A 27178-nucleotide genomic window follows, 5' to 3' on the forward strand; every position below is an offset into this window, starting at 1 on the left:
TAGAGTCCCAGAATGCCAGGGATTCGAAGGGACCTGGAAAGCTCATCCCATGGAGCAGGAACACCCAGCTGAGGTTCCACAGGAAGGTGTCCAGGCGGGTTTGAATGTCTGCAGAGAAGGAGACTCCACAACCTCCCCGGGCAGCCTGGGCCAGGCTCTGACACCCTCACCAGAAACAAGTTTCTTCTCATATTTAAGTGGAACCTCTTGTGTTCCAGTTTGAACCCACTGCCCCTTGTTCTGTCACTGGTTGTCACCCAGAAGAGCCTGGCTCCATCCTCCTGACACTCCCCCTTTCCATATTGATCCCCAGGAATGAGTCCCCACTCAGTCTCCTCTCCTCCAGCTCCAGAGCCCCAGCTCCATCAGCCTTTCCTCACACGGGAGATGCTCCACTCCCTTCAGCACCTTGGTGGCTGCGCTGGACTCTCTCCAGCAGTTCGTCCCTCTAGAACTGAGGGGCCCAGAACTGGACACAATATTCCAGGTGCGACACAATATTCCAGACATAGACAGAGGCTCCATAGGCGCAGGGACACCGGCCGGGGGCTGAACGGGCCCGAAGGCCTCAGCCTCACCCCAGCGCCGCCTCACCCGGCCAGGCCGCGACCCCAGCAGCTGCTCCGGGTGCGGGTGTCCCGGTCCTCTCCGGGCTGTGCAGCGGGGGCCGCAGGATTCTGCGGTCACAGACACCGCACACGGGGCGGCGGGGCCGGGCCGCCAGCCTGAGGAACTCGCTCCCCGCCCGCGCTCGCTGCCCCGCCCCGCCGTCGCTAGGCCGCGCCGCCAAGGGAGGAAGTGTCGTAAAGGCTGACAGGAAACTTGGCCGCGAGTTACGGCAGCGGCGGCCGCGCTTGGCGGCCGCTGGCTGAGCGGAGAGTGGGAGCCGCGGCGCTGAGGAGACGCGGGGGTGAGTGGCGGCGGCGGCGGGCGGGGAGGCCGCGGCGGCGGCGGGTGCCCGCCCGGGGCCCCCAAGGGAGCGGTGAAGGGCCCCGGCGGCGGTGGCGGGGGGAACGGGACGGCAGGAAGAGGCGGCGGCGGGGCGGCGAGGCGGGGCCCGGGCACCGTCTCTGCCTTTGTTCGCGCCCCCCCCCCCCCCACCTTCGCCCCCCTCACCCCGACCGCGGACCGTGAGGAGGCCGCCCCCCCCCCCGCCCCCGTCTCGTCTGACGCCCCCCTCCTCGGTGGGTTTGTGTCGGTCTCTCCCGTAGGATATGGCCGAGGTACCGCCGGGGCCTAGCAGCGTCCTCTCCCCGCAGGGGGACACGCTCTCCCCCTTCCCTGGAGGAGGAGGAGGGGGGGCTGCTTCCTCCTCCTCCTCTTCCCCCTCCTCTGCCGCCGCCGCCGCCTGCACCGGGGCCCAGGACGAGGAGGCCGAAGAGGAGGAGGAAGAGGAGAGACCCGCGGGCGGCTGGGAGCAGCAGCAGCGAGGAGGAGGCGGCAGCGACAAGGGGGGGCAGCAGCACCGCCTCCACCGCCACCACCACCACCATCCCCCGCACCACAACCACCAGCTCAACGGCCTCATCAGCCCCGAGCTGCGGCACCTGCGGGCCTCCCTCAAGAGCAAGATCCTCAGCTCGGAGGCAGGGACAGCCCCCGAGGGGCTGGAGAACAAGCGAGCCAGCAAAACAATGGGCTCCGGACAGCAGCAGCAGTCCTCGCCCCCGACCACAGCACCGTGCTCGTCCCCCCTTAGCAACCACCTCCCTCCCCAGGGAAGGACTGCGCCCTCTCCTCCTCCTTCTCCCCCAGCAGCAGCAACAGGGGACAGGAGCCAGCCTGCTGCCACAACTACAACTGCTGCTAAGACTGCAGCCCGCAATGGACTGGCAGGAGGGACTGGCTTGGAGGAGGAAGAGCAGGAGGATGGGGATGAAGGAGGTGAGGAGGAGGAGGAGGAGTCCCTGCTGCAGCTCTCCAGGTCCTTAGAGGCAGCTTGCAGTTTGAAAGGCTCGGGAACGGACTCTCAGCCCGAGGAGGACCTAACGATACGATACGTCCGATATGAGTCAGAGCTGCAGATGCCCGATATCATGAGACTGATCACCAAAGATCTGTCTGAACCCTACTCCATTTACACATATAGGTATTTTATCCACAACTGGCCACAACTTTGCTTTTTGGTAAGTGCTGGAGGGGTCAGGGAGGGCAAGAATGGGGAGTGATTTGGGGCTGGGGAGGAGAGGGTTAAAGGGTTGACATTTGTGGAAATACTTCTAATAATTTTTTTTGTGGATAAGGCCAAGGTTTTTTGGAAGTACCTGTCTTCCTAATGAAGTTCCCTTGTGACCTGTGCTTGTATAAGTAAAACATACGACTGAAGTTCTTACATTCATTAATTGATGTTTTAAGTGGTGGGGTAAAGGTTTGAGCACAGGGCTAGGATCCAGGAATTCAAGGCTTCTAATCTTGGGTTTGACATTGACTTTTGTGACCTTTGGTAGATCATTTTGTCATTCTGTCTCAGTTCCTAGGTTTGCATTTAAAAAAAGAATGTTCTTGCCCACTAGTGTCTTATGAGTGCTTAGTAATTCTTGCACAATGGTTTTAAAAGGGACTTCATGGCTAGCTTATAAACGTTAAGTGATACATGGAGAGGCAGCTGAAGGTTTTGTAGACTTTTTGATCTACTAGCTTTGAAAAAGACAAGTACAACTATTGCTTCTTACAGGTGTGATAGTGTTTGCTGCTTAGATTCCCTTGCTGTGCTAACAGTGTGATCAGTTTTATGTTCTTCCTACTGTACTATTGGAAAGATTGGTTTAGATGTCACCCTGTCTTTCTAAACGTTCAGGCCTACTTATGGAAAAACTTGTGTCTGGGTTGAAAAGGATGCTTTTAGGATGCTAATCTGCCCACAGATAGAGGAAACTGAGTGTAAGTTGGCCTGGGGGGTGTACGTGCATAGCGTGAGCTTAGCTGTGTTTGATTTACTCACAGGAAAACTGATATCTTCAAAAGAGAACATTTCTGGGAGTGTGTGGCACTTCCTTGTTAAGGTAAATGATGAATTCTTCTCTCTCAGTGTTTTAATCAAGGCTGGACACCTCTCTGAAAGGTGTGATTTAGCCAGAGCCAAGACACCCTTCGATTCAGGAGTGTCTCTGTAAAATTTCAATAGAATATGAGTACAGGAGGTGAGGCTAATGGAATCCATCTGGCCATAAACTTCCTGAATGTTCTTGGTTTAGGGTCTGGTATAATTTATGGCGGGATTTATGTGATTTATAGGAGGATTTTCAGAGCTGTGCTTCTTAAAACCCCGCAAAGGGAATACAGTAGGATTATACAAAGTTGAGCAAAGCATTAACTTCTGGAACAAAATAGAAATATGAAAATATTTGAAAACATTGTTCGGTACAGAGTCATGTTTGCCATTATAAGGATGCTGATGGGAGCAGAATGGTATTTTTCAAGCCCTGAGCTGTGCGTGCGACCGGTTCACCTCATATTGAAAAGAAATGCTTGTGAACTACAAATGTCCATCCTTTCAGCATCAAGTGTATTGCCGGTAATGTTGATTACTGTTAGATCACAATGCATCTGTTTAGACTTTAAATGTTGTGGGGTTTTTTTTGTCCAGGAATAACTGGGGAAATTTTGTTAGGAAAAGAGCAATAGCAAGTCGTTTGACAGAGAACTAGATCAGATGATTTCTAATAAGTGCATTCAAAGAATAAGATATCACTCAAGGAAAAGAAAGTGTCTTAAGCTTATTTTGTAATGACAGCTTCTTTTTTTTAGTAGCCTTGAAGAATCAACAAAACTTCACATGAACTCTGTATATTTGCCACTTTTTTTGAAGGGTGGCACAATGTAAAGTACATAAAACCATAGAGAAGAATATATGGCTATGAATGTCTAAAGCTGTTAGCAAATAGTTATCTACTTAATAATTTCAAGCTTTTGCAGTATGTTGAGTCAAATTTGATGGTGGTGTTTGACTCATTTTAGTATTTGTAAGGTTTGTTTTTTAGGGGTTGTCTTGGAGACTTTGTGTTCTATAAAATTTAATTTGTTCCTGCAGTTAATGGATTCCTGAACTACTTCTGTCTAATAAGCCTCTTTGAAATATTTATCTTCAGTCAGGGACTGCATATTCCAATTAGCAAGAACAGTGTCAGGATGGTGAACAGCAGCATAGCGCCTGATCTCACAGAATTATTTGCCTTTGATACCTTGTGGCCTCCCACCCGTCTGGTTTCAGGTTTTGGTTTGATTGGTCTTGCAGAGAGAGGTTAGTCTGCAATTCAATTGTATTTGAAAAAATTATGTCTAGGGGTTCAATCAATTCCTTTACAGAACATTGCCGTCATTTTTTAAAATCTCTCAGTGCATATTCAGCTGTCTTCGTTGCGCTGTCATGGGCTTCTTTGCCTTTCTCCACATGTGAGGGGAAAGTACTAACACCATTTAAATTGAACATGGGATGTGTATTTTCCATGCGTGATCAGCAATTGTCCCTTGCTGATATTTATTCAATCAACCATCTTAAAACACCGTATTTTTGCTGTCTAGCGTTTTGCATACCTGACAATGCAGAGCTGTTTCCTGGGGACGTTATTAAGATTGTTTCTGTCAATGATTGTCTCACGGGTTTGAAACTTGCTGAGTTTTGGCTTGGCTTTCCCAAAGTGTGCACTGGTGCTCTCAGGGCAAGTGCGATCCAAAAGGCTCCTCGCTTTTCCTTTTTGTTCGGCTCCCTCTTCCTGGCTTGGCTAACCCTTGCATTTCTCTGATTTGGGAAGCTAAGGTAGCCCTCCCACCACAACCATATATTTAAAAGTGTGTGTGTGTCTGTATATATTTTAGGATCAGGCTTTTGTTGGTTTAGGGCTCCAGACATATTCACAGTAGGATGTCACACGTGTTGGTACAAGGGAAGAGGTGAGAATGCCCAGCAGGAGGGAAGCCATCGAACCAACCCTAACTAGTCACTGTATGAAACCACATCCTATCTGTACGCTCAAAAAAGAAGTTCATATTCCACTTTAAATGAACCTGGAGATACTGGGCATCTTCGAAACTAGAGTCACATGTATCCTTATAACTGCCTTCCTGAATCTAGGGGTAACAAGTTGAGAACACCTGATCAGTTCTGATGTGTTACACTCCAACAGCTGAGCTGTTGCAAGGTAATAACCTTCTCCTCCATAAACTGCAACTCTCTGCTTAGACTCAGGTCTTACTTGTCTTTGGGAGGGCAGGTTCACGCTGCGTGCTGGCTGGGGATGCCCTGTAAATACCTGGTTTGTACTTATTCCCAGGTGCTCTGTCAGTCCAATTCCTCTTCAAATGACTTATGATAACCACTCATCTGTCAAAAAAATGACAGAGGAAAGGGCTCTTTTCTTTTACATGAAGCACTTTCAAGCATCACTACAGCTATGTCCTCGTATGGATTGTAAATGCATTTTCGAAGTTGAAGCTTCCTTTGAAAGTGTTTTCATGGCTTCTGGTCTTAGCAGTGTTCAAGTTCTAAAGCTTCCATTTAGAACTGATACATTAATTATTTCCGAAAATTGTTTTCAAAATACTTCAGTGTGGGAGAGGTGAGCTTAGGAAACCTTGCTCTGTGTCAAAGTTTGGATAGACAGGACATAATAAAAGCAGAGTTGGGGCTGAGTTTTGTAACCTCTCCTGTAATTCGTAATATCGTAGCACTCAGCTGCCTTTGAAGAAAAATCTGGAAAATCTGTGCTTTTATTGGGTTCTTAACTTTGCTACTAGCTATAGCACCATTTATAATTTAAATTTTCACAAGTTTAAAAATAACCTATTAATTCCATGTGAGTAGTTTTAGATGTGTTGTGAATCCTAAGTGACTGCAGTTAAGGTCTTGTTTTATATTAATGCTTTGCCTTTTTTGTTTTTCCATTGGATTTTATTCAAGAGTCTGAGCATCCTTCCTGTTGAAATTAAGACTTGTAAGGCATCACCCCTGTTTTTCAGTTGTGGAAACCTTGGGGAATAAAAGAAGAACCAGAAAAATTAGGAAATTGGTTGGGAAGTCTCCTTAGCCTCATGGCAGACCTAGGAAGAAATTCTCTCTCCCAGTTTGCAAACTCTCTTTGCATTCCAGTTTCCTCTTAGGTACGATTGTGCTTTCAGGTACCGGCTTGCTCTGCTGCTTCTCACTGTCACAGGCTTTGTGAAAACTTCAGTTATTGCAGCATCCGAGTACGTAAAAACAACCAGAGTAGTTATTCTGGCAATGCCCTTGTACGGGAGGGAATTACTGGTGTCCAGTTTCATCGAGTGGAAACAGAGCGACTTAGTGATTTGCCCAGTATCGTAAAGAGCTCTGACTGAATTGCCAGGCTTTAGGTTAAAACCATTAGCCTAAATGTATCCTCTAATGGCATCCAAGAACACGATCACTAAATGTGAGCCGAAGGATTCGTGCAGAGCTGTTTCTGTGATGCTTCGGGATGGATTTTGGTGCATGTGCAGAAGGGAAGTTCTGTTGCGGTAGCGCAGGTTCTACTGCATTTGAATCACAAAATATTTCTCTTTCAGGGCTAGTTGGTTGTTTTAATCTTCTTTAAATGGGAACAAGTGTCCCAGAATCTGGGTATGAAATGCATACTCGGACTGTGGGTGACAGACTTCATGCTGTCTTTGATAATGAAGTTAATGGCAATTGTTTAATTTTGTGAAAAGTAATATTCTTGCTGATTTACAGCCATTTCTGTGCTAACTCTTCTAGGAATACATGGTTGCAATACAAAGATATTAAAATCTACTTTATTTTAAATATCTAAACTTATTCATAAGAACAAAGTTGATGCAAATGTTGGATTTGAATTCATATATGTAAATCCTGGTAATGACTTATGATTGAGTAAATCTAAGAGTACTCTGTGGGGTTTATAATATATAATAGCAACTTGGGCTGAATTCTGTTTGTAGAAACTCATGTATGTTTAGAAGTAATCCATACACCTGAAAAGAAAATTTGGCCCATAATTGACTTTTCATAAATGTTCTGTGGCTGCTGCTTCTCTCTCCTCCCCACTCTCTGTATTTCAGTCTGGTTTGGTTTTATTCAAATACTTCAACCTTCTCCAGGGAATTAAATTATGAAGTTTTACATCACAGTTCAAGTTCATTTCTGGCTCTAGGTAAGGTTGGAAAGAAGGAGAAAGGAGAGGAAAGGCAACAAAAAACCTCAAACTGAGGTGGAAATGATGCAGCACTCCCTCAGTAAGTGGGAAAAACGTAGATTAACTGGCAGATTTACCTGCCTAAAGACAGAGAAATAGATTCACGTGTTGGGGAAACTGGTTACAAAGTCATACGTTATTCAGCTTTCTGGCTATAAGTGGTAAAACCAGTGGGTATTTGCTGCTTTGATCACCGAAACAAAATTCTTTACCGTTCATTTAGCGCTTTAAATCTATGATTCATGAACGCAGCTTTTCGCCAAAGTTCCCCAAATGAGAACAGACACAGATATGCGGTGTCTAGAATGTCATTCTCTTGAAGTTCGTGAAATATATATCTTCAAAATTCTTCACATGACTGTTACAATCAACAATTTGCACGTGTTCACTTCAGGGCAAAGCAAAACTGTAACATGCTAGTTTGTAGTGTGCTGCTTTTTTTTTAGTGGAGTATAAGATTACATCTAGGTACTCTGCATAATTATAGCAGTGTTATGAGCAGTCTGTCTGCTGATACTCTTTATTTAACTCCCCGGTTTTCTCAGGTCTGAGCCGAGACACAAAACTTGCCTTGAGCTGACACTTTGCATACACAGTTTTAGTATAAGTACAACTTTCCTAGGGAATAAACTGTATTTTAGACCAAATGGAAGACTGCTTAGAGGCTGTGTATTTCAGTCCTTTTAGGTCATGCTACAGTTTTTAAGAAACACTTGTTTAGATTGTTCAGAGTTGTTCTCGGATACTGCTAAAACATGTATTTTCCTGCCAAATAAAAACTTTGCAATAATTCTATTTGCCTGATGAGCTTAAACTATATTAGAAATGCATTTAGGATCATGCTCTGTCATAGAGCTTTGGAGCTGCAGCACGGATATTTTGGGCTGCTTCGTTTTCACCTTTGATACAGCTAGGTGGTTAATAACCCACCTTCCAGGTAGGGATGCTAAAAGACGTTCTTTTTATGACAAAAAAGCTGTGGTTCTGTACCTGTGATATGATCTGCATGAACCAACCTTCTGTCCGTTGAGCTTTAGCCTATAGGCCGTGCACAAAAATGTTTAGATGGTTGGAGACTATAGAGTCTATACCATAGACTTTAGAGATCCCGGCTTTGCCGAGTTCTTTTCATTTGCCGTGTTTTCCTGCTGTAAATTTGGATTATCCCAAAGCGCTTGTGCCAGCACATGCTTGTGCCAATCATGTGCTGTAGTCCCGGTTTAGCTGCTGCACTTGAGCCGAAAGCTGGTTCCCCACTACAGATACAGGTCTGTCAAAGTCTGTGGATCCACTTATACGCCCGTATGTACAATTAAGAGTTTCTTTTTATCTCTGTCAATCTTTCCTGAATGAATAGAGTTTCATTTTGCCCCTGGATGCTGTCCTACTCTGCAGCATTATTCAGTGTTAGTGCTGCAGGTTATAATGTCATTAATCCCTCACGCTGCCTAATCCTTCAGTTAACATATGACTTAGTTTTTCTTACAGCCTTTCTCTAATATATTTCATGGTAAAATTTTGGTGAACAGAATAGTTGTGCAAGTAGTTTGATAAGTGGTTGGGGGGAGTTGTTTTCCTTAACATTTCGGAATAACATCTCCTTGACCACACTTTTTGTGACAGTGCCGTTGGGATTAACTGTCAGTGCGTAGCTCTTAACAAATGAAATCTCCAAACAGTTAAAATGTGTGAAATTAAGTGTGTGCTTTTTTGTTTGTTCTTTGGGTGTCATATGGCTGAAAATGACAGTTTCTAAAGATGAAACACAGCAACATTTTTCTCTGATCCATTGTGGCCTTGACATTAAAACCAGGCAAGAATTAAGCATGTTATCTACTACAGCCCTTGTACATGAAAATTCAGATCAGTATAAAACAGAAATGGACTTGTTGAGAAGGTCATTTATGCCTTAGCCTTTTCCCTATCACACACCTGTAGACTTCGTGGAATAATACTGTGATTCTCTCCAGGACAATTCATCGGTTGTTAATTGACTGTAACTTTATTTGAATGTAATAAAGAAATAAGAGTCCTTTAATGTTATTTATACTTCTGGATGAGTTTTAAAAAATTAATTATTTGGGGTTTTTTTTAATAGCTTTTATGCAAACAAATGTTATGTGGCTGTTTCAGTTAAAATGAACTGGTTTACTGCTTTTGGTAGCACTGGAGATCATGAACTGAGGATGCGTACATGTATGTTTGTCTTTAAGGCCATGGTAGGTGAGGAGTGTGTAGGTGCCATCGTCTGCAAGCTGGATATGCACAAAAAGATGTTCCGCAGAGGTTATATAGCCATGTTAGCAGTGGATTCCAAATACAGAAGAAAAGGAATTGGTAAGAATAGCCTTTTTTTTGTTGTTATTTCCTATTTCAATCCTATAGTTGGGATAAGTATAGCAGTCATAAAGATTTCAGCAAAACCAAACTTCCAGATGTGGTGGTTTGTCTGTCATCCCTGCATTACTCAACCACACGAGCTCCCCGGTGACCTTTTTTCTTGTGTTAGAATAACCCGAAATGCCCTATGAGGTTTACCCCTGGGATAAGATAAAGCTAAAAAGAAAGGCGGTCAGCAGCCCCTTGCTTCTGCCTATTACCACTCTCAGACAACCACAGTGGGAATTGCTTTGCATTCTTATTTGTGCCCTCAACACTGTATTTCTGTGTTGTGTTCAATCTGTCTTGTTTCAGTCAGCTTACCCCTGGCTTTCCCCTATCAATTATGCATATATTGCCCATTGGGGAGAATGTATGTAGCTCACTGTTGTATTAATAAGAGAAGAAAAATAGTTGTGTGTTGTTACTTGAATGACTGAAAGGGAGATCTGGTTTGTTGGGGAGTTATATCATAAAAGAAATGGTCTTGGCAGGGAGTTTCCCTTCCCTCATTGACCATTTTTCCCCTCCCTCATTGATCATTTTTGCCCTGATGAAGGGATTTAATTCTAACACCACTTATCCTAGTTGGCTTAATTAAAGATCTGTTCTAATATAACTTGATTTTTTGTGTGTGTTGGTTATTGCGAGATGACATTTTAGAACATTTTTAACTTAAAATGTAAAAGCGAGCTTTAAAGGCTAGAAATGTGCTTTGTTGCTCGTTCCCACCGAACAGGTCATACTTTTGTGATTAAAGACAGAAAATTCCTTGCAATGGAAAAATACGGTGATCCGATACAGAATGGTACCATTGCCTTTGTTCTGCTCTTCAAAAAAACCCCTAAACTCAAAAAACCTCGAAGCACTACCCATTATGACGACTCTTGAAGCATGTGCAGATTTCTTTCCTTTCTTCAGTGCGGTTCAAAAGCCGTTGTTGGTTTCTGAAGTGGAGCAGAGGGAAGAGGATCCTGAGAAATCCCTGTGTCTCCTTCCCTTTTAGCTGAGTCACGAAGGAGACGGCCATAATTTAATTGCAGGTGTTTGGGTTCATAAGTAAATAAGAACCGATGCTGTTATTATGAAGATCTCTGCAAGATTTTCCCCTCGCTTTAGTCAGTACATTATTTTAGAATGATATAAATAGAATTTATATGTAAAGCATTGCTTACTTTAGCGTTCTGTATGTTGACTTTTTCCTACGCTTGCCACCTCGCTGTTTCTCAAAGCGTGCTGTTAATCTGAAGATTTGTTTGAAATGTAGTACAGTTTTGTCATACGTTCAATGAAAATCATAATTGATTAAAGTTTTGAGAGTACTTTAAAACATTCTCTAGATTCCTTGGGGTTTTTTTTTCCTTTTCCTTAGCTTTCTTATGGAAGTGAGATTTATGCAATTTCATTGAACAGCAGTTTTTTCCACTAATAACTTTGAAATCAACTTTCAATTTCACCCCAATTCTACAGACAGGTAGGGATATTACATTTGTAGAACTGTTGTGAAATAGATGAAAAATAATGATAAAGAATTAAATTAATGCTTGGCTGAGGGGAAGGGATGGGCTTCAACCATGTTATTAGATACTAGCAAATCCAAATGGGAGTGAGCCCCAAGAAAAGTGGTTTCATAAGTTCTGTTACTAATAGAAGAATTTGTTTTAGTAAGAGGAAATTCCCTTGGAAGATGAATGTCCTTCAAGTACGTGCCAGCGAATTTTGAGTTTAAATGCAACAAAAAGGAATGAATCACATCTTGGAAGGCTATATATAACACTATGTTAAACATAGAAGCCTGTTTCTAATATCCTTGTGTTAGAAGAATCTTGCGCTCAAGCTGAGTCTCTGGATTACTTTATGGATTATTTTAACGTTCAAGCTTGAGACTGCAACTTGACTGCAACTTCCCTTCTCCTCCCTTTTTCCCCCTTCTCCTCCCTTTTTCCCCCTTCTCCTCCCTTTTTCCCCCTTCTCCTCCCTTTTTCCCCCTTCTCCTCCCTTTTTCCCCCTTCTCCTCCCTTTTTCCCCCTTCTCCTCCCTTTTTCCCCCTTCTCCTCCCTTTTTCCCCCTTCTCCTCCCTTTTTCCCCCTTCTCCTCCCTTTTTCCCCCTTCTCCTCCCTTTTTCCCCCTTCTCCTCCCTTTTTCCCCCTTCTCCTCCCTTTTTCCCCCTTCTCCTCCCTTTTTCCCCCTTCTCCTCCCTTTTTCCCCCTTCTCCTCCCTTTTTCCCCCTTCTCCTCCCTTTTTCCCCCTTCTCCTCCCTTTTTCCCCCTTCTCCTCCCTTTTTCCCCCTTCTCCTCCCTTTTTCCCCCTTCTCCTCCCTTTTTCCCCCTTCTCCTCCCTTTTTCCCCCTTCTCCTCCCTTTTTCCCCCTTCTCCTCCCTTTTTCCCCCTTCTCCTCCCTTTTTCCCCCTTCTCCTCCCTTTTTCCCCCTTCTCCTCCCTTTTTCCCCCTTCTCCTCCCTTTTTCCCCCTTCTCCTCCCTTTTTCCCCCTTCTCCTCCCTTTTTCCCCCTTCTCCTCCCTTTTTCCCCCTTCTCCTCCCTTTTTCCCCCTTCTCCTCCCTTTTTCCCCCTTCTCCTCCCTTTTTCCCCCTTCTCCTCCCTTTTTCCCCCTTCTCCTCCCTTTTTCCCCCTTCTCCTCCCTTTTTCCCCCTTCTCCTCCCTTTTTCCCCCTTCTCCTCCCTTTTTCCCCCTTCTCCTCCCTTTTTCCCCCTTCTCCTCCCTTTTTCCCCCTTCTCCTCCCTTTTTCCCCCTTCTCCTCCCTTTTTCCCCCTTCTCCTCCCTTTTTCCCCCGGTATCGTATCATATAGGTAGCATATGTTAGTCATATATAAACCAGCATTTTTTGCATTGCAACTCTGACACTGAAATCTATATTGCAGGTACAAACTTGGTTAAGAAAGCTATTTATGCTATGGTTGAAGGAGATTGTGATGAGGTAAGATTTTTATAATAATAAACTTCCATAATGTAAATGGTTTGCATTCTCCTATATGTGGATTCACTTCACAGGTTTTTCTTCTACAGGACTTTTTTTTTTTCCTAGGTGGGGAGTGTGTTGGTAGCTATTTTGCTTAATAATGAAAAGAAAACCTCAGAAAAACACATGGCACAAGTAGGAGAAGGATTTTCTGAGTTCACTATAAGTGCTCAAATTCAGGTTTTGTTGTATTTTGCGAAGCTGTTCCAGCCTTAGTCACAGGCACATTTTCCTCCTGAGACTCTAGCTGAAGGTGCTGCTGACCAGTATAACTTGCCTGTCACGTGTAATGCTTCCGTGCTTTCAGAACGCGCGGAGATGCTGGAACGGTGCGTGCTGTGGCGCTGCAGAATGCGGTTTGATCACAGCGAGTCATCAGGCTGTTCTGACAGCACGGAGCCGCGTTACATAGCACTAACAGAACTTGAATAATCTCGCACGTCAACCAAAACTTGGAAGGAAAGTTGACTGAATCACTGTCAAACTTTCTCTGCCTTATGTTATTAGTGTTCCCTTTTACCAGATTACAGTCTCTATTTTGTTTTTTTCTGTATATAAAGCAACTAACTATCTTTATGTGCTGTTTAACTTGTGAGGAGCTCTCCATCCATCCTCCTTAATCTGCTTATCTCTCCCTTTAACTTCCATCTGCGTGCTACAAGGCAATGGTTAGTTTGTTCCTGCTGTGTGAGCGCTGTGTCATTGCAGTGTGTCACCGTTAACGATCCTTTCATCACTCTATTACCTTGTTTCAACTGCTCCCTCAATTGTCCCACTGTGTTGTGGCCAAGTTTCTTAAGCAAAACTTCAATTTTTGTTGCAGGACTCGTGGCACGTACTCTGTTAATTTTTCCACTTGTGTTGTGCCTCTTGCAGCACCCTTGCATGTGTTCTGACTTCATTCATTGCTTGAGATAGTTCTTCCCTTCAGATTCCTTCATGCCTCTGTTTATTGATGTATTTCTTTTTCTCTCTTTGATTTATGTTGCACTCAGGCAATACAGTGCAATCTGATACGTTCTGTGATTCTTTAGGTTCTTTGTTTTGGCTTGTTGCTTCTATGATTGTCTGTAATGTACTTTGCTGTAATCTGTTTTACTACTTCCTACACTGAAACAATCAAGAAAAGGGGTTTTGCTTGTTTGTTCTTTTTTTTCATTGCTTTCCACTGTGCTCTTGAATTCATTTGCCATTGCTAGAGTATTCAAAATATTTTAAAAATTAAGAAATAATCGAGGAATGGTATCACACTGTTCACGTCGCAGCTGGAGAATTGACATGCAGAGAAGTGAATCGCCTACTGTTGTTAGAGAATCACTACTAGAACTGGCTATTTCTACTCAAGCTACCAGAGTTGCAGTCATTACCGTAAGATTTATGAGCGATTATGTATTATTCTGTACCATTTCTCACTTAACTTCATTTCTGAATTGGGCTTTCTAACAGATATGTGCCCAACAATCTCTCTTGTGGCTTTTTTCCTACCACTGTAATATTAGTTCTAAAGTCCTCGCTGATTTTTTTTCCCTTTGTAAAAATGAAATAAATGATAAGGATTGCAAGCTGGGCTGCAGTGAGACCTCAGGAGGTTTTAGTCACAGATTTTCATCTATGGTGCTGTATAAATGCTTTGTACCAAGTGCAGGCGGCGTTTTTCAGCCTGTCCCCCTTTAATGGAAGGTCCTACAATTCCAGCTCCTTAAAGCGTGTGCTGGACGGGTACGGGCACGTTGCAGCTCCGCTTTGGAAATTCGTGGGATGATGATTCTGAACTAATTATGCTCTCCTTGGGGGCTTTTGCATTGGCTGAGACTTATGCTGGCACAAATTTTGGAAATGGGAGCTTATTATACCTCGACAACATAGAGCATAAGCAGAGCATATTTCTGACTTCCAACACTGATCAGCACAGGCATACTCACACTAACTTGATATATTTATGTTCTTCTTCACATACAGATTATCTACAGCCAAATAGCCAATGTTTCCATGTTTTCTTTGCCATTAAGTGTAGGTTTCTTCCAGCTGTACGTGATACAGAGTAATGATGTTGGTTACTTGTACCTCATGATGGATTGCTGAGTTCTCATTCATGACCAGAACCCGAAAAATCCAACTGGCCACCCATTAAAAGCTCTGTCTGACAGAGCCAAGACGCTTGGCCTCACCAGTTTTCACTGTCTGATCAAACATGAAATAGCACATCACAGTAATTTGTCTTTGTGAGGTGTGTAAATAGCTTAATAATCTCTACTGCTCTTAAGATGTTGTTCTACATCCCATCATAAAACCAGAAGCGTGGTGAAAACAGAAAGGTGCTGCTACTTGATGATATAAGATTAACTGTGATTTAAAAATACAGTGTTTTCTGCAACTTGCTTGGAACAGGATTAAGAACGTGAATATGCAGCTGTGGGCGTCATGAAAAATTTCCAAAGGCTGCTTGGAAACTCTTCCCTTCAATCTAATTATGGAAGAGATGCAATAAATGTACTTAATTTTAATAACTTGTGGCATATAATCTGATAAATGCTTTGCTTAGTGCATTGCTTTTCAAAGTCATATAGATTGGACTTTTGAGGTATCAACATTGAGTCCTGAAGAATATAGGATTTATACAACACCATAGATGAAAACCTTGAAAATCACTACTGATGTGCTGACATTTCAAAGTATGCTGCAATATTTTAGTGATTAAGGATGTTTTTTTGGGTGTTCATTGGTTATTTTTCCTGTAAGATAGTTTAACCATGGCCTATGTTAGAGTAGAAACAAGGGAAGTGATCTGATTTGGGGGTGGGCGGTTAAACTAGAAATAACCTTCAAGCCTGAAGAAAGGACTTGGATAGTAATGAATTCTAATATTTGGCGTAGTGAACTGAAGGTTTTCAAGATTGTAATGGCCTGAGTTTCCAATAGGTCACAATGATCTAGAATAACTTTATGGGTTGGTTGCATTTAAATAAATGCAAACTATGGAAATAAATAAAGGGGGAATAGTGTTTCTCCCATCTCCAAAGTCTTGAAGATATTATTGTTCCAGCGTAAAAAGGAAAGTATGTGCTAACTTCAGCAAGTTGGGCATCTGACTGCTTTTTGTACATTTAGTTAGGTTTTCTTTTTAAAAATGGTTCTACTGAAGTCTTTCATGTGGAACTGTTACATCCCTTAATTGCAGCGAGGAAGGAGCAGTTGTTCATTCATACGTAGGGTTTCCATCTGTGACAAATGACTCCAAGTAATCTGCATACAAATCATTCACTTCATATTACTGAAATAATGTACCGTGTAACTGGGAACCGATCAAAATATGACTGCAGTAAGTGGGACTTTTAAGAGCTTTTCTTTAAGCAAAATGTAGAATCTGAAAAGAAACTGCAACTTTTCATTCAAAATTTCCCTTGAAACCTTTAGGGTGATTTAAAGTGGGAATTTTTGACCACGCCGGTAGATGTGCCATTTGAATTCAGTACCACACTTGTAAAAATTCCATTTATACTTTAAGTAATTCTATTCAAAACGATCAAACTATGGACATCTTAGCTTTTTCTGAATCTCCAGATTATCTGAATTATTAAGTGTTACATTTTGGGTACTACCTTTCTTTAAATGTTAAGGCCGTTAAACTGATTAGGGACACTGGACAAGCACCCGTAATTTGAGTCTGATAGGCCAGACTTACAAGTAAGAATAGCAACCTCTGAGAGAGAACTTTCCTCATTTGCTTATTTGATTTGGCTTCATTAACTCTGTGACGTGGTCGCTAAACTTGAGTTCATTCAGAGTTTGAAATGAAGAAGCAAGAAAGCTCGACCTCTCCATTTTTCTTCCATTTAGCACTAAAAGGTAGGTGTCAAAAAGGAATAACAAGAAGCATCGCACTCTGCTCTCGCTATAGAAGCAGAGTTCTTACTTCTAAACACAGTTAAAATGAGACAGTTGAGATAAAATATTAGGTTTATGAAATAGACATAAGAGAAAGCAGCAGCCTTCAGAAAGTTGAAACTTGTGCAGAAAATGCTGTGAAATGCAATCAGACCTTTGCTGGTCTCCAGGGGAGGATGTGATTGTGTTTAATATTAGAGAACTTAACAGGCAAGTGTGTACAACAAAATAGACCCTGTGAGACCAGAAATAAATGTAATGTTTGAAGGTTTGGAGCTCAATAGAAGAGACATAGAATAGAAGGGACAAATCCTTCACAAAATGAAGCGAATGAAATTTGGGTGAGAAATTACCGTGTTTCCATTTTAGACAGCAGAAATGTGTCTTTAGACGCATTGAGATCAACGCTCCTTGTAGAGATCAGGGAATTAAGTTTCACTGTGCTGAGTTTTCCGTAGGAATCCCAGAGCAAATCTCCTGCGTTTGCTTTCAAGACGGGCAATCGCTCAGATAGTGGGATTCCAACAAACCTGAATTTCAACATTGAACCACTCCCTTAAATTCAATGATCTGTCGGGAGTCTTTTAGCATTGCGAGGTGTGCGAGCTTGCAGTTGAATGTAGACTCGTTATATTGCTCTGCCATTTGTAGTTCCGAGTTCAAATAATAGTCTCTTGCGCTGGATTTACGTGGGTCGCATTTGCCCTTTGGCAGAACGCTTGGTGTTGATTGGAATTAAACAGTTGCACAATGCGCATAATTGCGTAGAAATTAGCGTTCTCTAGGAAAACTATTGCACTTCCATAATTTGCTATAAGTTATATATTTTAATAGATATGGGGTATTCAGACTCCTTGATCAAGTCACAAGACTGGGTAGAAGTATCCTATGTGGTGCCAGCTAGGGAAATTCAACCTAATTCTTACCATAGGACTAAGAATTGAATTAGGCTTGTCCTAAGTGAGCGGGTACAACAGACTGTCCTGCTGTGACTTAAGAACTCTGACTATTAATATTTGAATGCGCGAATTCGTTTTCAGAAAACAAACGTCTACATCTTATGTTGTTCATTGAGTTGTTAGCCCCAGGTTTACTATTCATGCAACATTCTTACACTGAAAAGTGCAGGGAGAATGAACAGTTGGAATGTGGTTAGAGTAGCTTGAAACTTGAGTGCTGATCAAATATATACATTAAATAGACTTTTAAACCTTATTGAAGGTGACCAGTCTAAGTGCCTCTGTCTTTTGACTTAAACTGCTCTACAAACACAGAATAATACTTTATTCCTGGTTTTAAGGCGATGGGGCGGTGTTAACTACTTTTATTGGAACAAAAGGGAGTCCTGAGTTTTGAAGTGGGGTAGATGACGTTTTTTTTGGCCTAACTACACAACATGGGCATCAAATGCTGGTTTAGAAATGGCCATTAGCGGACTTGACACCCGCAGCGATCACTGGTTTGCTGCAGAAATTGCTTCAACTGCGTTTTCATTCCATGCTCTTTCTGCAGTTAGAATCCCAGTATCATTTCGGTTGGAAGAGGCCCTCAGGATCATCAAGTCCAACTGATTGTCCATCAGCTCCTGTTTAATACGCAAACGTACATTGTCTGGTCAGCACCCTTGCACAACCATCATCTGGCCTTAATAGCAGAATCCTTAAGTAATTGAGTTGGACAAGAGTAAAGAGGCAAAACAAGTGTTTGTATTTGACTTCTTGTGAACACCAGTGTAGTTTTTTGCCTGTACTTGAAGCTTCTGGGATACTATTGAGTCTTTCCTTAGGTTGGACTCTATTTACATTTGGGTTTGGGCTGAGCTACTATGGCAGGTCTTCCTACAACTGGGATCTTAAAACAGGAGGGAAAAGGTGGAAGAAGCTGCTTTTTCTTCCCTGATTTGAGTTTGGTTGAGCACAAATATTCGTTAGCTTGTATCTAAGTCTAAATCGAGGTCAAAGATATTCAATGGCTAAAGAAAAGCCCATGTGCCAAGTTGTTGTGACATGCAAAAGTTCAGTTGCTCATTCAAAGGATGTTTTGGACCTTAACCTGGTTGGTAGGTTGGGTTTTGGGAGGGGTTTTTTCGGGGGGGAGATATTGGGAGGTAAGAGTTTGGGGTTTTGTTTGGTTTTTTACCCTAGCTATTAGATAATGAGTTGAAATCCTATTTACAGCATAGAGCTAAAATCTTGATATGAATGAAAGTTGTTTACAGTTCCAATTGTTGATTAACTGCTTTATTTTATTAAATGTGGGAATGGAGATGGGGGTGAATAAGGATAAGAATAAAGTAGTTCCATTCTTTGTTAATAAGTTTAATTTTAAATAAGGACTTTTAATTGGTTCGGTAGTCATGCAATTGCAACTGCTTTCTAATATCCGCTTCTTTCTTTTGCTTTTTCCTTAAAGGTTGTATTGGAAACAGAAATCACCAATAAGTCTGCTTTGAAACTTTATGAAAACCTTGGTTTTGTGCGAGACAAGAGGCTGTTCAGATACTATTTAAATGGAGTCGATGCACTGCGTCTTAAACTATGGCTGCGTTAAAAGAAACCATCCCGTCGAGCAACTGACGTCCCAACAGCGCAGAGTTGTCCTTTGCATGCAATGCAATTTGTCCAAAAATTGCTTTGCAGGTGGACTTAGTAATTTCCATGCAGCTCTTTAATCTGTCAGTGTCTCATTGAGTGTCGCACATATTTGTTGCACTTTGGCATGGCGCATTACTTGTCAGAATTAAACCCGATTGGTTTCAAACTTGGAGTTGTCTTGGTACCAGCGAGATGTGCCAGTTGATAGCCAAGATATGTTCATTCATTTGCAAGTCTACTGACTGTATTACATACACAGTGAACATTTTAGCAAAGAACCTGTATGCGGAGCGCGACTTTTGGTTCCAGAAAAACAAGCCAATGTAGATTGTAAAAATTCTATGAGTATACTAACATTTCATACAAAAATTGCCATAGTTTTCTGGAAAAGGAAAAAAAAAAAAGGCTTCAATTTTAGGTTTTATTTTTCAATATTGAATTTTCCATTCTTAAATATTGGTACCTCAGTGATTAGTGAATGAAAAAAATGTATTGTAGGGTGGGGTGTGTGTTACAATGAGTAACAGTAACAATTAAATTGCGTCTGCCAGTGCCTGTATAGATAAGTATATTTGTCTTCACCTCTAAGTTTGGAGTGCATGCTTTTATTCTTTTACTTTCTTCAATTGTCTTTGCGAGAAAAATTTCGGCTTTTATTTAAATTCTGGATTTGATAATAAATTATTTCAGATTTTTATAATTTGGAATACTTCTCCCAAACAAGGGTTGGAAGGCCCTTCTTTTCTTATAGCCAGAAGTGGAAGCTATTTTGAAAACCCTGAGTAGCTGCTAAAAGAGAACCTGATGTCACCAGTCATTCTCTGCTGGTTTCGGATGCACTTTTTTCATTCAAAGAGTGAGGGACTTGAAAAAAAAGAAGATATAGAAAATTAATGTAAATTGGTATGATTTTATTTAATCAAAATTATTGCTAGAAGCTCTGAGAAACAGCTATTTTAAGATAGTTGGAACAGTTTTTTTTCAGATTGCTTTGCTTCAGTGTTCTAAAATGCTTCAATCTTTGGTTCTTGGTCTTGGAAATAAATTTCAAGGTGTATTGTATCCATTTTTAGCTGCTCTCATTTTCTCTAAACTTACATGAGCTAAATTATTGGGGGATTTTTTTCCCTCTAAAATCAAAGCAGTGGGGAAGGACTTTTCTCTCTCTTTCTCATACTCACTCTTGCTTTGTTTTTCTCTATATTTTCCCCTTTAATTGGGCTCACACATCAGTATTTTTTCAGTAATTCCAACATCTAGATTTTCTCGTTCGACGTGATCATAGAGCCCAGTTCGATGAATCACTCGGGGTTTTATTTTCACTTTGGAGAAAAGGTCATTGGTTGACTTGTAATCTGTGAAAAGGATGAACTCAGTGAATCTGCTCTTCTGTAGCTGAGCGTCATCTTCAGATTTGCCTTACTACACTTTCTTTTGTTTGTTTAGAAGTTGATTTGAGTCTTTTCTTTTGCTAATTACTGTACATTTAAAACAAACCCAGGAAACCCCCTACCTCCAGTACCATGTAGAAAAGAGCCCTGTGCAGGAAGACTGGATTTAAAGGAAAGCCTTATTTTGCGCAGATGCGGTGACGGGCATTTCTTACCATGTGCAAACCATGAGTTGTATTTGAAAAGAGAGATTTAGAGCGGAAATTGGCCCTTTTGGCTTTTCTTTATGTATTTAACACGGTGCCCGAGTCGAAGTGCTGTAAACTGGAGTCTGTTATTGGGAGTAAAGCCGCTATTGCCTTGTGATGCACCTGAACCTTTCATTCGGATCATCCTGATCCTTCAGCTCTACCAGATTCTCTGGGCAGCTTTTCAGGAGGTTTGGTTCATCGTTAAGGCTTAAATATTGATAATATTAAATGGATCGGAGCAGATATCTCCAAGCACAGGAGGTGGTGGCTGCTCTGGCTCAGTTGAACTAAGGAGACAGATCGGGGAGGTTTTGTACCTTGTTAACAGCTGTGGGACCTGTATCCCAAACTGCAAACTGTGACCACTGATGTTTAAAAACTGAAAAGCCAGACAGGCAAGTTTTCTATACATTAATATTTAAGCCATGGGTGTCTTCAGATTCACAAACTGACTTCAAAGTGGGCCAGAATGGCTTTTCGTGAAGGCGCTGCCCAAAACGTATTTCCTGAGCAAACTTCAACCACAATTCTGTTTGTTCGTTGTAAGGAGCGGTCGTCGCCGCGCACGCTTTGAAAACTGCGCAAAATAGGTGCCTGTTTCCTTTATAAAAAGCACATGGCCCAAAAGGTTCTGCTCTGGCTGCTGCGGAACACGCGGCTCACAACGGAAGATGCTGAAGCTATACGTGTTGGTTCCTATGGAAAGAATCAGATCTGTTCTCTGTGTTGCTTGGGGTTCGAGTATCAAGTGGGAAGTTCCCAATTTGCAAAGAGGTGAAAGCAGGTTTTCAAACCCCAGCCGTGAAAAGTGGGTCTTTCCTCCTGTCTGTCGCTAAAACACAGTCCTCTCCCCCCTCTCACCTTTTGCATTGACAAATCGAAGGAGTGGATCACTTTTCTGTTCAAATTTGCCCAAACGTTGCTCTGGGCTGACGTGTTGGTATGGATGTTTGCATTATGTTGTTTATTTTAAGAAACGATCAGGTTCATCACCTTCAAGAAAAGTCGGCAAAACGGAATTGGCGTTGCATTGTGTGTCACGAACGATTCTTCAGGGCACTGCAAGAAATTGCTGAAAGCCGGTGCGATGTTAAGAGTTCCGGGTCTTGTATGAACATTGCAACCTGTATCGGAGTTCAGGTATCAGGTGGGCATCTGTGAAAATATCAAATGTATCTCAAAATACTGGACTGCTGTTTTGAGTGGGTTATACGCTGTCCCTTTATCCTTTTTGATGAGAACAAAAACAGTGGGGTTAAGAAATGTACAAGCTGTCTAAATACAATGCAGTCAAATAAATGGTTAAGTTGTTTATCTATTTCCTTTCGAATGGGGATGTTCCAATCATTGTTTTGCTTTGGCGACTAAACACGAAAACACACTTGAGGGAGAAATGGAAACATTTTTACATTTATCGCTGTTTGATTTTAATTCCCATGCGTGTATTGGAAGAATCTTGAATAGCGTTTAGATGAACGTGAGTGTTATAAATGAACTAAAATGGGTCCTTTTTTCCTGTCTATTAAGATATGACTATGTAGCCATTCTGGACTTTCCTGGGAGGTAAGAAATGGGGTTTTATTACTTGAGTTATAAGCAGGAGGTGGAACTGCTTGCAGCCCTTGTGGAGATGCAAACTCTCTTTCAAGTGTACAAGGGAGCTTATGGATTTGGAAAATCCTTGGTGCATTATTCCCTCTACAATTAGATTTAGGCTCCTAAATATTGTTGAGAATTTGCCAGCAAATATTGTGCCTGTTTGGCCATGAGTTTGTAAGATGAGTGACCCGGAGTTGGAAGCAGCTCCTGCTAAACTCCCTGCTCACCTGCCAGCAGCTCCAGTTTTTCTTCTTCCAGCTGCTTTTCTGATTCCTTCCAGTACCTAAATACCAGGATTTGTTACAAATTAACGCTTCACAGACATTTCACCGCTTTTTGCGCTTCTTTGTCCTGGTGGTAGGAACTGTTGTGTATAAATGGAAATTTCCAGCTTCAGGAGCTGGATGCTGAGTGCTGGAGGTACCTTCTCAACCAGTTGTAAACCAGTGATGAACAACCCTGCTGCTTTTGTTTTACTCCTCCAGTTCCTCCAACCATTGAATTCTGTGCAAGATAAGAGTTAAATGATTTTCTTGTGCTGCGGTGTATTTATAGCCCTGGTAGATCTACTTAGTATCCACAGGCTAAGATATATTTGGAGAAGCCTAACATTTCTTTTAACGTGAAATTATAAGAAGTATTTTTCTCAGAGCTAGTCCAGACTATACAAGACCAGTAGTTTTAGGAATGAGCTTTTCATGTGTGCACACTTTACAAATCTCTGATTTCCTCAAGTCTTGCAGGGCAGAGGGATCCTGAGCTATGACTTGAACAGGGAAAAATGTCTTTATATCTGCAGAAAAGGTTCTGGGAAAGGAGCGGAGGCTTTTCTCCTATTGCTGCCCGACTGCCTGTGGGGAAGACAGGACTGGGACTGATCATTGTAAGGCTCAAGGGTAAGATAGGAGTGAAATTCAAAGAAGTTTAGGATAGATGACATATTGATGTTCTTAATGGATAGTGAAGTCCTCTGCGAAGGAAATCCTGGATACCCACAGTTCCTGTGGGTCTGAGACTGGCAAACATTTGAGATGAGAGGCCGCACTGGACTGAGGTTCCAGTGCAGGATGGAGCGACGTGACCCCAGGGCCCATGTCCCACCTTCGCAAGCTTCAGATTCTAAAAGCGCTCTTGATTTGTAGACTTTAGATGTGGGGCTCTGGAGGACAAGTGGTGCTTTTGTTCAGTAATATTCCTTTAATTCAGTGCCAGTAAAGCTGCTCTTGAGGATAAACAGTTTTCTGTGCGTTTTCCTCCCGGGCCAGGGGCTTTTCCCCCTGCGAAGTCAGAGGTGAGAGCAACACCCTATTACAACTAAAAAGTGCTTTCTGACTCGGATTTTTATAAAATGTGCCTCGTTCAATGCTCGTCGGTTCTTGCACCTTCCTAGGATCGCGTTCAGCGTGATCCGCTGCTGGAGTGCAATTGTGTTCTTCACTTGAACATGTGTTGTCATTTAGAAAATGCAACTAAATAAAAGGAACATCCCCTCTGTCTCACCGCCAGCAATCCCTATTGATCCTCCTTCTACATAAGAAAGATAGAAAAGAAAATATCAAATCCCATTTATGATTGACAATCCGCACACTCCTCCGCTAAAGCTCGAGGGCAGGTCACTGCATATTCGTTGTATATATTTGTATAGTATAGGGCTTAGGTTGATGATTCCTGGATTTTAGGTGATTGAGTAGGAAACGAGAGGAGATTTTCTTGGTTTTAAAAGATCTGAGTAGGAACAAGAGCGTCCTGGAAAGTCAAGAAAAACGTCCCTGGGAGAGCACAGGTGGCCTATTAGAAAGCACTGTAGGGAAAGGGACCTGGGGGTCCTGGGGACAGCAGGGTGAGCATGAGCCAGCACTGGGCCCTTGTGGCCAGGAAGCCAATGGTACCTGGGGTGGGTTAGAAGGGGGTGGTCAGTAGGTCAGAGAGGTTCTCCTGCCCCTCTGCTCTGCCCTGGGGAGACCACACCTGGAATCTTGTGTCCAGTTGTGGCCCCTCAGTTCCAGAAGGACAGGGAACTGCTGCAGAGAGTCCAGCGCAGCCACCAAGATGCTGAAGGGAGTGGAGCATCTCCCATGTGAGGAAAGGCTGAGGGAGCTGGGGCTCTGGAGCTGGAGAAGAGGAGACTGAGGGGGGACTCATTCATGGGGATCAATATGGAAAGGGGCAGTGTCAGGAGGATGGAGCCAGGCTCTTCTGGGTGACAACCAATGGTAGGACAAGGGGTAATGGGTACAAACTGGAACAGAAGAGGTTCCACTTAAATATGAGAAGAAACTTGTTCCTGGTGAGGGTGGCAGAGCCTGGCCCAGGCTGCCCAGGGAGGTTGTGGAGTCTCCTTCTGTGCAGCCATTCAAACCCGCCTGGACACCTTCCTGTGGAACCTCAGCTGGGTGTTCCTGCTCCATGGGGGGATTGCACTGGATGAGCTTTCCAGGGCCCTTCCAACCCCTCACATTCTGGGATTCTGTGATTCGCATGTTGTTAGATCTCCGTGTTTTTCTTTCCAATGGGGTGGAAGATGAACAATTCACTGAATTTTTAGCCATTGCCTTGCAAGTAGCTGGAACGTGTGATCTCCAGGTAGGAGGCACAGATTTAAATCCCACCTCTGCATCAACCAGAAGTTCCATCATCATCCAACAGTCAAAACCCCAAATCTAAAGAGTGACAAAAAATCAACTGTCCAAAATGTTTTTTGAACTTTGATGTCTTTCTTATTCTTTGCACCAGCTAATGCTTGTGAGTTTTGGTTGTTTTTTCCAAAAAGATGCCAAAACAGGAAAGAAAATAACATTTCTACCGAATTGAATGTTTCTTTCCAAGTGCTGGAGAGTGGGAGAAGCTGATAAAGAGGAGTCAGTGGCTGAAGATGTAATATGGCAGATTAATAGAAACTAGTTTCTACTTTTTGGTTTCAGTAGTAAGATGCAAATGAAAAAAATTAAGCCGGTGGTAAAATATCAATAAGGATGAAGGTTGAAAAAGTAGATGACTGAGCAGCTTTGCTAAGGTAAGAAAGGTTAACGCAAAGCTCAAGTTATTACTGATATTATAAAGGAGGGGACCCAAACTCAGCCCTGTAATCCCTGTCTTTGCAAATAGATGTTCTGCCCATGTCAACATGCTCCTTGCCGTGAGTAATTTAGAGCAGACAACTAATTGAATGATCTCGTGTTGTCGCGGCTCCCTCCTGGGGAATGGCTGCGCTGCAGAAGGCTCTTACTCCACATCAAAATTAGCCTTTGATGTTGGAAAGGACAAACAAATGCTCCCCAAGTTGGGTGCGTGTGCTGCAAGTGGCTGATGCGTCGCTTCGGAATTGCGCTGAGTGCTCTTCAGCCTCATTGACTTGAGCATAAGGGCTCGCGGGAGGAGTTAATTACGTTAAGAAGAAAACCAGCTGCCAAATGAAGGATGTCCTCCTTTCTCCTCTCCCTTCTCCACAATAATCTGAGGCTCCTGCAGTTTTCCAGGGAACAAACAGCAGTTTCAGGTGTGCAAAGCTGCCTTTGCCAAATCAAAGGCTTGCGTCACCCGTGCTGGCTGGTGAGACCATTTACCAGAAGATGTGGGTTTTATATTTCCCTGTTTTAATGTTTTTTACACCGATGACTCGACCCAGCAGCTTTTTGGTTGCCTGAGGTCTGAGTGCATCTCGTGCTTGGCACAAAGTGCGTTCTTAAACCGAGCTTAGTGAGCTTGGCTCTCTAAAAATGTAAACAGCCTCCAAAAGTAAATAAATTGGGATGCGGTTCAAGCCGCGAACGACAGTCGGAGCCTTTTTCTGCAAATAGCAGAGATTTTTATCGTGTTATCTGAAAGTGACATTCAGAAACTTGCTCTCTTGGGGCTGGAAGAGAAGTTCTTCATTACAGCAAACAGGGCTGGGTATGATGAGAAAGAGGAAAGTGTTCTCCTTGGGGTTTTTTTGTTTTATCGAAGCGCCAATTGAAAGCTGGCGATCGCTGGGCTGTCAATGAACCAACGAGCACCCAGCAGTTTCATATATTAGCTGGCAAATGGAATATATAGAAAGCATCTACATGGATGCTGCTTTGCATTGAGCAGAGTTAGGAGACTGCTGTGTAGTCTCAGTATATTCCATCCTCTGTACCTTATTGAAATATGCCAAAAATTCATTTATTGAAATGTAAAACTTCAACGTTTTGACTTTGTCCAGGTAGAAACAGCTTTTCTATCTCTCAAGGGGAATTGTGCCATGCTCTGCGAGGCTGTTTTTCAGTAAACCGTGCATTCTTGGAAAGTCCTTTGGAACTTTCCCAGCGTCAAAATCCCAGGAACACTTGGAAACCTACAGAAAGAACCTTTTTCTTTCGCAGATCCTGGAAGTGACTTCTGCTCTTTGCTCACCAGCTTAGCAAATACTTCCAAGCGTGGAAAAGAAAAAGCAAAGATTTGGAAAAACATCTTTTACACATCTTTTTAAAGATCTTTTCCCAGCTTCAGCCGCCTTCTACTCCTGTTTCAGTTTTGCAGACTTTTAGTCTTTTAACCATTCAAGGAATGCATCGCTGTACGTTTTCTTTCATAAATAGTTTCTAGGAAGATTTGAATTGCTTTAAGCTGCCAATTTCTGATCCTTAAAACTGAGGTTTCTTTCCATTGTATGCAGCCTCAAAACTGTCTTCTGTCACTGTGCGGCACAAATCCAGCGCTCTTGGTGGGGTTGGTTTACACTGAGTTGCTTCTAAAGCTTCTCCTGTTGTCTTAAGGTGCTCTTGGAAGCCCTTCCCATGGCTGGGCAGGGACAACCTCATCCACGTGCAAAGAGCACGATCCATGTGCATTCACTTGGATGCCACCAGCAGCAGATGACAAGGGGTGAAGGTTTGAAACTAAAGGAGGGAGATTCAGGCTGGACATGAGGAAGAAATTGTTGGCCCTGAGGGTGGTGAGAGCCTGGCCCAGGT

The 27178-nt window shown here is 42.7% G+C and overlaps 1 protein-coding gene across 1 annotated transcript; it reads left to right on the forward strand.

Moving 5' to 3' along the window:
• The first annotated feature begins 820 nt into the window (after positions 1-820).
• On the forward strand, positions 821-21944 carry NAA30 (N-alpha-acetyltransferase 30, NatC catalytic subunit). Its single transcript, XM_065839402.2, has 5 exons — positions 821-910; positions 1212-2126; positions 9383-9506; positions 12427-12482; positions 18822-21944. Exons 2-5 carry the CDS (start codon positions 1215-1217, stop codon positions 18957-18959), a joined length of 1230 nt encoding a protein of 409 aa, XP_065695474.1. The 5' UTR covers positions 821-910; positions 1212-1214; the 3' UTR covers positions 18960-21944.
• Positions 21945-27178: the final 5234 nt, after the last annotated feature.

This window comes from Patagioenas fasciata, chromosome 5 (genome assembly GCF_037038585.1).
Source record: "Patagioenas fasciata isolate bPatFas1 chromosome 5, bPatFas1.hap1, whole genome shotgun sequence".
In the NCBI taxonomy this organism is placed as follows: Eukaryota; Metazoa; Chordata; class Aves; order Columbiformes; family Columbidae; genus Patagioenas; species Patagioenas fasciata.

Coding starts and splice junctions, on each gene's coding strand:
- NAA30 (XM_065839402.2), top strand. CDS start 1,215: ATGGCCGAGGTACCGCCGGGGCCTAGCAGCGTCCTCTCCCCGCAGGGG. Junction 9,507..12,426: donor ATACAGAAGAAAAGGAATTG/GTAAGAATAGCC, acceptor TCTATATTGCAG/GTACAAACTTGGTTAAGAAA. Junction 12,483..18,821: donor TTGAAGGAGATTGTGATGAG/GTAAGATTTTTA, acceptor TTTTCCTTAAAG/GTTGTATTGGAAACAGAAAT.